Source organism: Meles meles, chromosome 7, assembly GCF_922984935.1.
Source record: "Meles meles chromosome 7, mMelMel3.1 paternal haplotype, whole genome shotgun sequence".
Classification (NCBI taxonomy): Eukaryota; Metazoa; Chordata; class Mammalia; order Carnivora; family Mustelidae; genus Meles; species Meles meles.
Window position 1 is genome coordinate 121,277,523 of NC_060072.1, and position 12,095 is coordinate 121,289,617.

The 12,095-nt window shown below is 38.9% G+C and overlaps 1 protein-coding gene across 2 annotated transcripts in view; it reads left to right on the forward strand.

Annotated features, from left to right (window-relative positions):
* CDC123 (cell division cycle 123) overlaps nt 1-12,095 on the forward strand; it is a 55,447-nt gene that overhangs the window by 19,655 nt on the left and 23,697 nt on the right. The window contains exons 3-6 of one of the 2 annotated variants that reach the window (XM_046011008.1): nt 243-300; nt 553-585; nt 6,017-6,112; nt 8,167-8,273. In XM_046011008.1, the coding sequence (XP_045866964.1) occupies nt 243-300; nt 553-585; nt 6,017-6,112; nt 8,167-8,273 (294 nt within the window). The remainder of the gene's footprint in view (nt 1-242; nt 301-552; nt 586-6,016; nt 6,113-8,166; nt 8,274-12,095) is intronic. The other variant, XM_046011009.1, reaches the window with a different exon arrangement.

The following is a 12,095-nucleotide window of genomic DNA, read 5'->3' on the forward strand; positions in this document are numbered from 1 at the left end:
TGATGTAGGACTCTGTCCCAGGAGCCCGACGCCGGGCTTGATCCCAGGACCCCAAGATCATGACTGAGCTAAAGGCAGACACTTGACTGACTGAGCCACCCAGGTGCCCCTAAAAAATGAACTTTTCCTAACATCCTCTAATTCTGAGGCTTTCTTTATGTTTTTTCCCCTTATGAAATGATGACTACATACATGGTACCGAAGCATTTTTCTTGCTTAATTTTTGTTTCATGTTCTTTTAGGGAAGATCCACCAACACATTCTCAACCAGACAGTGATGATGAGGCAGAAGAAATACAGGTTTGTTCAAAAACTAAAATCCATTCTATAGACTCTTGTAATTTAAATGAGCCCTGAAATGGTTCTGATATTTACATCTTAGCATACATTTGGTAAAGTGAGAAATTATACAAAAACCTCACTTTTACATGTAGTTTGTCTTCAGAAAGAGGTGTTCTTGTATTTATGTATCATTTTTAGATGGAGCATTGCTTTTTGGAAGCCCAGTACACTATCCACATTTAATATCTTGTTTCTGTCCTCTTTGTGCAGTGGTCAGATGACGAGAACACGGCTACGCTTACGGTAAGAGCAGAGCCATGCCAGTGCGGGGACAGCCTCACACTATTGCTTAGGATGCTTCAGGGTTTCAGCTACATCTCTCTCAATCCCTTTTACTCACTATTTCAGATGTATGTTTCTCTGTTGGTTTTGATATATTACTTTGAAAAATAACTTGAATCATTGTTTAGAGGCAAACATGGCCTGCCCTTCTTTCCCTTTGATTTCAAAGGAAGTATTTTAAGTACGTAGTTGGTGCCTTGACTTGTTTCTGTTGAGCTCTGAAAGAAGTAATTAAGCCTAACATTGAGTTTTGAGGTTCCCAGATCTGTGGAACCTGAATTAAAGTGAAATCTATAGTCACTTATTTAGTATATTTAAATGGCATAAAAATTACAGTTTCTTCCAAAGGAAAGCAGAGAAGTGTGTGGCTTTAATCAATATCATAAAAATGTAGAAGTTGTTTGAGTATATTATGGTCTTTGATGCTAAGAATGCTCTTGTCTAATTCAACTTGAAGCATATTTTTTTTTTTTTAGATTTTATTTATTTGACAGAGAGAAATCACAAGAGAGGCAGGCAGAGAGAGAGGAAGGGAAGCAGGCTCTCCGCTGAGCAGAGAGCCCGATGCGGGACTCGATCCCAGGACCCTGAGATCATGACCTGAGCCGAAGGCAGCGGCTTAACCCACTGAGCCACCCAGGTGCCCCGACTTGAAGCATATTTTTAATAGAAATACTTTTTAAAGGAATGAGTGTGGTAATACATGTATTTCTAAAAATACAGTAGATAAATGAAGCTTATTATAACTTGAGATAAAAGAGAAAGGCTTTTATATAATTTCCTGCAAATATATGTACAGGCACAAGGGAAACTAGTTTTAGGGAAAGTTATTGTCTAATACAACTCTAAATAAGATACTTCTGTTTATTTTAATGGAAGAGAACTGGTATCCACAGTACAAGAAAAGTAAATGGAGATGCCTAAACCAGCATATTTCCTTAGGTATGAAAAGCATGCCAACATATGCAGAAAGAGAAAGTTTCAAAGCCTAATTTTACTCTGGATATCATGCAAGTCAGTTCCTCTGCATGTCTGAAAATCCTGTCCAGTTAAACATGCATCTTAGTGATCTCTTGTATTTAGGGCACTCCAGTGGGTTCTCAACAAAGATGAATTTGGTTTGATTCCTGCCATTAGCGAGTTTATAAACCAGCAGGGAAAGATGCCTCAGTTTGGGAGTAGATGACGAAGTGCTGTCGGAACACAGAGCTAACAATTGGAACTGAGGTCATCTAGAAATGGGGAAAGGGAGACATAGTACTTGACCTGGACTCTAAAAGTGGTGAGGATTATCAGTGCCAGCCCATGCTTTCTAATAGATGGCTAGATAGGGAAATTAATACTTTACATGTGTGTATGTAACAAACTCCATTCACTAAGGACTGGAAGCATTGATGTGGTGACATCATGGTGGCAGTGAGCATAGTGCCCTGATCTTGGTTTCTAGATACCTTCTCCACTGAAAGGAGTTGAAGCCCTTTGGAGAAAGTTAAGACTGAGGGTAGGAGAGAGAAGATGAACTTGTGACTGTGTCAGAAAGGAAGAATAAGACAGACATGACAGCTTGAATGTGTAACTACTAGCCAAATAGCTGAGTGTCAAAACAGGGATATTAGTGGAGTATAACCATTTGCTAAGATTGGTGATCTGTGATCCCATACTGACAAATGATTGTACTAAATAAATGGGAGCAGAAGGGAAAGCCCTTTATAGTAGAAAAGGCACCAGTTCACAAATGCAGAAGGAATTACAGAATCAGAAACCACCATTTGGCAATCATCACAGTAATACTTGATGGAGTAGATGTTAAAACTAGAGGGTGAATATTAGATGAGAAAGAGGATACTTTAATATTCTCAAGATATTTCCACCAGAATTACTTGTTAATTATAAAGAGGAAGTAGTGACTTTACAGTGGAAAGACCTGGTAGCTGAATGATCATAGTTAACCTTGTCAGTGATGGCACAGACCTGCATTGTGTACCTCTTGATACGATGCACTGAGAAGGACACACCACCTGCCAAACATGAGTAACCTAAATCAAATCATGAGGAAACCTCCTGCAAACGCAGCTCTTTGGAAATTATATAGAATAACTGCCAGTACTCTTCAAAAATATCAAGGTCATGAAAGATAAAGGACAACAGAAAGAAGGACTATTACAGATTAAAGATTGAGAAGACATGACAGCCAAATGCAGTGGTGTGATTCTGGAGTGGATCCTTGGTCAGAAAGAAATGTTTTTCTTGGGGCACCTGGGTGGCTCAGTGAGTTAAGCCTCTGTCTTCGGCTCAGGTCATGGTCTCAGGGTCCTGGGATTGAGCCCCACGTCGGTCTCTCTGCTCAGTGGGGAACCTGCTTCCCTCTCTGTGCCTGCCTCTCTGCCTACTTGTGATCTCTGTTTGTCAAATAAATAAATAAATAAAAAATACATTAAAAAAAATGGGAAAACTCCGTTGAGGTGGGTAAATCTCAAAAGCAGGAGCAGTTTGCTAAAAGTATACATATCAATGACAGCAGTTGTATTAAATTTTTAAAATGCTGTAATTTATGGACAGGCACATATTATCATTCAGTATAAATCATGACTCTAGAAGAATATGCCCAAGTCTGTAATGCTGGTTGCCTGTGGGGAGGAAAAGGGTGAAGATTTAGGGAGGAGAGTGAGCAAGTAAGGAGCTGAGCATGAGAGTGAGCATGAGAAGGGGGAGGGTCAGAGGGAGAAGCAGACTCCGCCCCCCCCCCCCCCCCCCGCCCCCAGCAGGAAGCTTGATGTGGGACTTGATCCCGGGACTCCAGGATCACAACCCGAGCCAAAGGCAGTCAGTCGCCTAACCAACTGAGCCACCCAGGTGCCCTAGGAGCTTCATTTGCATTGTAACCTTGTTCCCTTAAGAAATTTAAAGGTCTGGGTTAAGTATACCAAATTGTATGTATGAATCCAGGAACAAAGGTGTATATATATATATATATATATATAATATTTTAAATATTTCATGATTATAAAAAAAGAAGAAATACCCTTTCTGAATGTGTATGGTAGGTGTAGTTGGAAAGATGGAGTTTGGCTTACAGAAAGTCCCCAGATACAATGAAAAATGTGGATTTTATCAATCACAACAGGAACCTTTTCCTGGAAAACTGAGGTGTATTGCATATTTAAAATCAACTCTTTGAGCTATGAACTTAAAAGAATTCTATTAAATCTGTTGAAAGATAATTTTCAGAAAGGTAGACTCATGACTCCCATACTAATATAAAAATCTTTAACACATGTTGAAGTTTTTATTTAACTCATGGGGGATCTAAACAGATGTTTTAAGTGGCTCCAAAGGGAATGCAATGGACAGACACATTTATAGATCAGAAGTATTGAAATGAATATGTAAATGAGGCAGAATTGGTTTTGTCTCTCAAGGGGGGGGGGGTGGGGGAGACACTTGGCTCTCTATCAAGCAGGATAGAATTTTTATGTCCATAGAAATACTTTGCATTGTTACCACTTAACATACGTGTCAAGTTGTAAAACAGCTCATAGACCTAGGTAGAATCCAATTATCCACAGGTTGGTTGTGCTATAGGTAGATAATACATAGGTCTTCCACTGAAGCACACGTTTTTCTCCACAATACGTAAACTTTGTAATTTAAGTTTGTTTTAGGATCCTTATAGCAGGAGTAATTTGAGTAATTTGAGGATTTGAGGGAATCTGTCCCTCTCATAATACATAAAATATAAAACAACGGGAAATTTTATGGGTTAGGAAAATTGTTTTGTCTTTGAGAGTTGAATCCTTTGTGTTGTAAAATTTGTATAACTACACTATTCATTGAAAATATTGCTAATGCAGATTTTTTTTTTTAAGATTTTATTTATTTATTTGACAGAGAGAGACACAGTGAGCGAGGGAATACAAGCAGGGTGAGTGGGAGAGGGAGAAGCAAGCTTCCCGTCTAGCAGGGAGCCCGATATAGGGCTCTATCCCAGGACACTGGGATCATGACCTGAGCCAAAGGCAGACACTTAATGACACTGAGCCACCCAGGCGCCCCGCTAATGCAGATTTTAGATAAGTGTTTTTATGGATAGAACCCTAGTAACTGAGCCACATCAGCAACTTCAGCTGGTCATAAGGAAATTATTGGCTCAACATACATCACAATTCCTTTTCATGGGAAGAGGCAAATGGTAGATAAAGGACTCAGGCTGTACTCATTTTGAAAGCCTCTCTGAATGGCAGCTGTTTGATTTCCTGTGTCTAAGCTGAAGATGTCACATGGAAGATGACACGGTTGCAGATACCAAAAATGCTGCCAGCCTGTCTGGAGAACATAGACATTTGTAGGAGAGAGGAAGGGGATCCAGTCGGCTGTGATCTCTCCCTTTACTCACTAGCCTACTGCTTAAAGCTGGTTTCTAGTTTGAGGGATAGGTCACCTATTATTTTAAACTGACATTTTTTGCTATGTTTCCCAGACTCTTAACACAGTTTTCTTTCTGTCATAGCTGGATTAGATCATGGGGGTTAACAGATGTAGTGTGTATTTTCAGAATATACAGTTGCCCAGTAGGGGGTGGCAGATATAAAGGGATAATGTGACTGGCAAACCTGTTAATGTTTTTGTATTCTGTCCCCTGCAGGCCCCACTTATAGTCCCCTTTTCTCTGTTAATGTTCATGTGCTCCTTAGCTAGGGACATAAGGCTCACAGAAGAGTGTTTCTTCATACTGTTTCTCTTGACTTCCTGGTTGAAATGACACTCTTAGGACATTTTGGTTACTTGCTTATATAAACTGCATTTTAAAATCAACCAAAAAGGAAAGAACATTTTAACTGCACTACAGCCCTATTTTTGAGTTTTGTTTATATTAAAACTTGTCTGGAAATAGCAGTGTTTAAATACAGTTAAGCATATCATTTATTTCTCATTCTCATGAAGGCTTTTGGGGATATGCCCAAGAATCTTTTCCTCTAGATGGAAAGGCTTCTGGCCCTTTAAATGTGAGGTGTTATTTCAGAGTATTGGAGTATGGGTACAGGTGACATTCCATCTGTCTCTCCACTTAATAACTGTTAGTTCTGTAGATGTTAAGAGAACCATTCAGTCCTTCCTCACATTCCCAGGTGCCTCGTGACATCTGTCTTTTAAGCTTCCTGGGTTTTGATTGTTTTTTGGAAAGTACCATTTGGGCACTCATTATTTTTTTGCCTTTCTGGTAAATATTTGATCATTGATTTTATTTAGCTCAGTTCAGAAATTCTGATAGTAATTTGTATTCTGACTTATTTTCAACATGCCTAATTGTTTAACCTTGAGATTTTGATCTTGTTTTCTGTATTTATTGTGCTGTTACCAACCTGCCCAAATGATTTCTCCTTTCTCTCTGTAGGCACCGGAATTTCCTGAGTTTACCACGAAAGTCCAAGAAGCTATCAATTCCCTGGGGGGCAGTGTATTTCCTAAGCTTAACTGGAGTGCCCCAAGGGTAGGAACACATCAGTAAATCTCCCAGCTGTTTGAATATTCTTTGTTTTGCTATTCATTTCTTTTTATATCCCCACAGCGGGTCTAATTTTATTTCTAAGTCTAGGGAAAACACTGTGGTATTTATTTTTATTTTTCCCCTCTTACTTTCCTGATTTTCCAGGTTCCTGAGTCTGTAAAATAAGATATAGTTTGCCAGAAGACAGTTGCAACCTCTTACGTTGCTGATCATTACTAGAAACCCGAGGAAGGCCATTCTCTGCCCCTTTCAAAACTTTAGCTGTTCAGTGTAACAGAGAAATTTTTCTCTGTTGAAAAATAATGAAAATTTAAAAGTCACAGGACCTAGACATAGAGCCATTAGAGAATTCAGCTGACATTTTCTTAAATTGTATTTGACCATTATGACATGCATTGACAAGTTGTTTTTACTTCAAGGTCTATGGAAAAATTTGGTCTTTTTTCTAAACCATTAGAAAACAACTATGGCAGCAAAATTCATTTAAAGACTCGAAGATTTACCTGCATTTTCAAAAATCATCCTGTGTGCCTTTCTTTTTTTATTCTAAAATGAATGGCAAATTGTACCTAATCTAGCCTTTATTTTTACTGGTTAAAATTAGTTATACATGTATATCACTTAAATTTTTAAAAGATCTGGACTCTTGCTCCCCAAACCAGCAGATCCTGACACTTCCTTCGCTTTGCCATTTCTTATTCCTCAGAGGCAATGGCTGTCACTATTTCAATACTTTCTTTTGTTGTTTTCCTTTACTATTTTAGCTGTCAGTATTCATTATTGCTGCCCACTTGGGAACGAGAAGAGAATCTGCTCTCTCATCTCCCATTCTCGCTGCTTTATATTCCACTGTCCTCAGCTGAGTACTGTCATGTATTGATTAGGTCAGGATGCAGTGTCTCTAATGTTCTGGTAACGCAGACTCTGTGCACATCTGATAGGTAGGATCATTCAGTGTTCTTGTTCTCTGCGCATCTCTATCGGATGATTTCGTGTTCTTGTTCACCCTTCTGTTTTCCCTGGAGTTCATGGTTTCCTGTGCATCTACCATTATTTCAGTGGAATTAAATCTCTGGTCAGTGTACCATTCTCAACCAGAAGTTCATCATCTTTTTCACTGGGAGAAATTGTAAAGAGGTTATTATAAAGAAGTTATTCGATCTCAATTTTAGTTTTATATGAGCAGTAATTTGAATCCTTTCTTACTGCTGAACTGGGCTGAGGGTTTCCACTTAAGAATGGTAGATTATTTGTGGTTTGAAGTTGTTCATTTATTCATTTATATTTTACTTTTTGTGTGCCTACTGTGTGCCACTGCTGTCTTTCGTGTGTGGATAATTAGATTTTTTTTTTGCAATTTTCTCAAAATTAGATACTGCCCTGTGTCTGATCTATGGGAGAAGTATGTTTAATAAATGACTTAATTATTCTGTCATTTTTAGGCATGTTTTGCTAAGCCTTATGCCTAATGTGCCTGCTATTCTTACCTTTTTTGGTTCATATGAATGAGACATTCACCACTGAAAGCTGTGATGGTGCAGAATATCTCATCTCTCTCCCTGATTTGGTAGACATGGGTCTGAACTGCTCTAGTCCTCACACTTCAGGTGTCCCAGCTCTCACTGCCCAGAAGTAAGAAGGGATCTCCTTTTTCTTAGAGAGTAGCCAGTCGGGCTCTTTCTTTACACCTTGATCTTTTAGCTGAAGTGTCAGCACTTCTGATACTTCTTCCCCCTCTTTCATCATCAGTAAGACAAACACAGGGAAGTGCTTGGGCCTGAGTGGGAAGGTAAGGACCTTACCAGCTCAGTGTTCATAGCCCAGCATGCAGTAGCCCTGCTCTTGGCCGTTCAGAAGTATGATTTGACACTGGACAGTATTGTTAAAATGTCTCACCTGAGTTTTTTCTGTAAATGTAATGTGCATTAAAAAAAAAAAAAGTGCATTATCAGTTTTGTATATAGGCCTGAACCTCATTCATAGCAACTGACATGGAATATATGCTAAGTTGAGTGTGCTTTATCATTATTATTTAGGATGCATACTGGATAGCAATGAACAGTTCTCTGAAATGTAAAACCCTCAGCGACATCTTTCTGTTGTTCAAGAGTTCTGACTTCATCACTCGTGACTTCACTCAGCCGTAAGTATGTCTCTTGATCTCCCATGTCAGTAGTTTCTGTACTTAGGAGAGTTTTGCTGAAGGCAAAATCCCATTGCTTCTAGTACTGTTAAAAACAACAGTTCCGGGTTGCCTGAGTGGCTTAGTCGGTTAAAGCATCTGACTTTGGCTCAGATTGTGATCTCACGTCCTGGGATTGAGCCTCATGTCCAGCTCCCTGCTCAGTGGGAAGTCTGCTTCTCCCTCTCCCTCTGCCCCTAAACCCTCCTCTCACTCTGTCTCTCTCTCTCTTTCAAATAAAGAAATAAATAAAATCTTTAAAAAACCAACAACACAATAACAATTCCATATAATAACACCTATTAAAGCAAATCTTTCTTTTCCTTTGATAGTAAATGTTCTACAATGGATATGTGTAAATATTTGTATCTGTCCATTAAATATTTTGGCAATTTTTTTCTCATTATAAAATCAGCATATGCTTATCATAGAAAAATAAAATTAGGAATTCGAGCTAAACAAAAACAGGAAATGTGGAAGGACCCATGATCTCACCATAGTTGGTTTTATGTACTTCCGGAATTCTTTCTGTGCATATGTATAATATAGGTATACCAGTCTCTAACCATATTCTGATATTTTAAGACAAAAATGGGTTCATGTAGTTCGTATTGCTTCGTAGCTTTCAGTACATAGCTGACATCTTAACATGTCTTTAAATACTTAGGTGTATCACTATTTAAAATTACTTTAATGGTATTCCGCTGGACAACTGCACCATGATTTGTTTGATCAGCCTTCTATTTTTATAGAGTCCTACAGTGAATATCCCTGAGCTAAATTTTCGTGCATGTTCCTAATTTTTTTCTTAGAATACATTTTTAGAAGTGGCATTGCTATTTTCCTTTCTTTGCCGGTTACTCTTTAGCTAAAGAACTCATAGGCAGGTAACCCACCTGCAATGTTGACCTGCTAGTGAACTCTTCAGGCTCTCTTGTTCTATCGTAAAGTAGGTATTCTTCTAGAATTCCCCTCTTACCACTGTAAACAGACCAGTTATCCCTCTTAAACTAATACTTAAACTGATCTCTAAATTAAAGCATATCACAAAATCCAGCAACTAAAAGGTCAGTAGGGGTGCAGATACTGTGTATCCTTGGCACCTCTTCCCCATCCATTCGTGTTGTCTGTCCTGCCCATTCACCTCATTTAAACTTCAGATCCTTTTTTGAGAAGAAGCCTGGCACAAGAAAAAATAAACTCATTGCATGTCAGTTATGCACCTGGTCTTTTGCCTCTGAGTTCTGCAGCTTGGGCATTGATTTTAGTATTATAATAATGAAGGGAATGAAGTTTGGTGATAATAAATGAGTCTGGTTAAATTGTCAGTTTATTGTAAAAGTGTTTACCTGTGTTGATATTTCTGGTTCATTTACGGAGAAAAGCTTTATATTGAGATCTCATTGTCTGCCTCTTGTGGTCATGTTGGCACAGATGTTACTAGGTGTTCGGTGGCCCTTGTTTTAGTAATAATGCTGCAGCAATATCCCTTCTAGGAGAGGCTCTCTGATTCAAGGAAGTTGTTGCTATCTTCTTTGTCCATTATAAAGCTTTTAAATACCTAATGCTGTAAGTAAAGATGCCTTAAAATATATTACATTAAAAATGCTCTGTATGTGTTAGTTCATCAGATAGGGGTTTCCCTGTTCCTTCAACACCAGTTGAAGTGAGAGTATGAGGACATCTTTTCTTTTTCAGTAATTACTGTAAGTCACTTTTAATTCTCTGTGACTAAAGGTTTTTTAAGTCATTGCCCTTGGTGAACTTCGGCTGCTCTGTAGCCCACCTCTTTGTCATGCATGAATCTAGTGGGAGTCCAGTGGAAGGTAGAAATACCAGTCAGTTGTATGGCCTTCTGTGCTTTGGCTTGTGCTTCTTGGCTTTGGCTTTGTGCTTTTGCTTGGAGGGCAGTTAAGTCAGCAAGTGAATTTGAGGCCTAGGATTAAGAGTGTTTACCCACAGAATACCATGCTTCTCCTAGTCTAAATAATTGGGAGTTGGCAGGAACAAATCCCAAGCACCAAGCTTGCAGCCTTTCAGCTGGGCGGCTCTAATTAGTCACCCTCTTCTGGAAGTATTCCTGTGTACAATAACCAGTTGAGGAACTGCAGAGCTGTAACTCTTGTCGCCATAAAAATCTGTATTGATGAGATCTTTAGTGGAAGAGGAACTTCTGTTGCATAGGCCTTTCAGGACCCTTGAGAGAGTAAATGCGGAGTGTAATTCTTTATAGACAAGATTGTGTCAATGATTTAATCTCTTTCCTTCTGTCGGCTAGAAAATCAAGGCCTAAATCTGCTTGGTTACTTTTCCCACAAACTAGTTAGTAGAACCAAAACCAGCATTTAATTTCAGGATTGCCATTCTAAATGGTTTCTGTATTTTCACTTAGTAAAGTCATAAATTCCTTTCAAAAATTCTTCAAATTAAAATACAGAATATCATAAAGAATTTTATTTTGTAAGAATTTATTATAAATAAAAACAATAAATATAAATGTAGACTATAAAAAGACATTATGGCATTATTATATAATTATCTGTAATACGTAGAAGATTATATAAAAGTGACATTATATTGTTTATACTATTTTGGGGCTTACCTCAAAAAAAGAAAGCTATTCCAGTCAGGATTGCAAGCTAACAGAAGGCCAACTAAAAGTATTTTACACATACAGAGTTTTAAAAAATATATTACTTAACAAGGATTCTGGAATGTGGGTATTTCTGGGGTTCATTGAGCTGGTCCTCAAGGTCCCCAAGGAGCCAGGCTCTTCAGTTTTTTCCCCTATGCTCATGCTTGGCTTACTGGTGTGGAATTTGGGATTATCACCTACTGGTTATAAGATTGCTGCTACAGTTCTGGGCATCACGTGAAGAGACAACAGTATCTGAACCAAAAATAGAAGGGGTGGTTTGTTTCCTCTCACTCCTCTCTGTACATGAGCAAGTAAAGCATTCTGGAAGCTTCCCGAGAGACTTCTTCCAGGCTCATTGGTCACACAGTGACCCAGCCTAATCCAGCAGTTGGCAGAGGGAACAGAAATGCAATGACTGGTTTAGACCGGAGCTGTCACAAGTTAGCATGTATCAGGAGCATTTGAAGGGTTTAACGAAACACAGATTGCTCGTCACCTCCCCGAGGTTCTGGCCCAGTAGGCTGCCAAGTGGGACCCAAGAATATAATTTCTAAGAAGTTCCCTGGTTTCCTGATGATGCTTGTGCAGGCCCACCCCTTGAGGACTGCTTAGATTAAGCAACACATGCTTCCCTGGGATTCCGGAGTGGCCTGCAGAATACCAGTGCTTCCTGATCCAGCAATCACAGTTGTGTTAGCAAGGATGGAGGCTGGGGATAGCTTGAGGGAGACAAGCAGTACTATCTGTCACAGTTGTACGCTGATACAGAATATTAAGTACTTTTATTTTTCCTGTCCCTCAACTGGTTATTGTACACAGGAAGCTTTTGAAGCTTTAAAAAGTGGAAGTTGAAGTATGACACATTAACACAATCTGTCTGCACTAGACTCCCTGAGCAAACTATTTGCCCAGATATAAATGTTTTATGTGGTTAGACTTGTTGAGTCTCAAGGCTGCTTTCAGTAATTATTTTATTGATTAAGTGTCACTTCAGTAGGCCAAGGCAAGAAAATAATATCCGGCATTCAACTGGCATTTGGAAGAAAGAGCTGAGCAAGTGAAAAAATAAATCCATTAAGTGATTCTCTGAGGGATTTGTCACCCACAAGATAGATTTGATTAGAGGTCAGGAAATTTCACTTGTC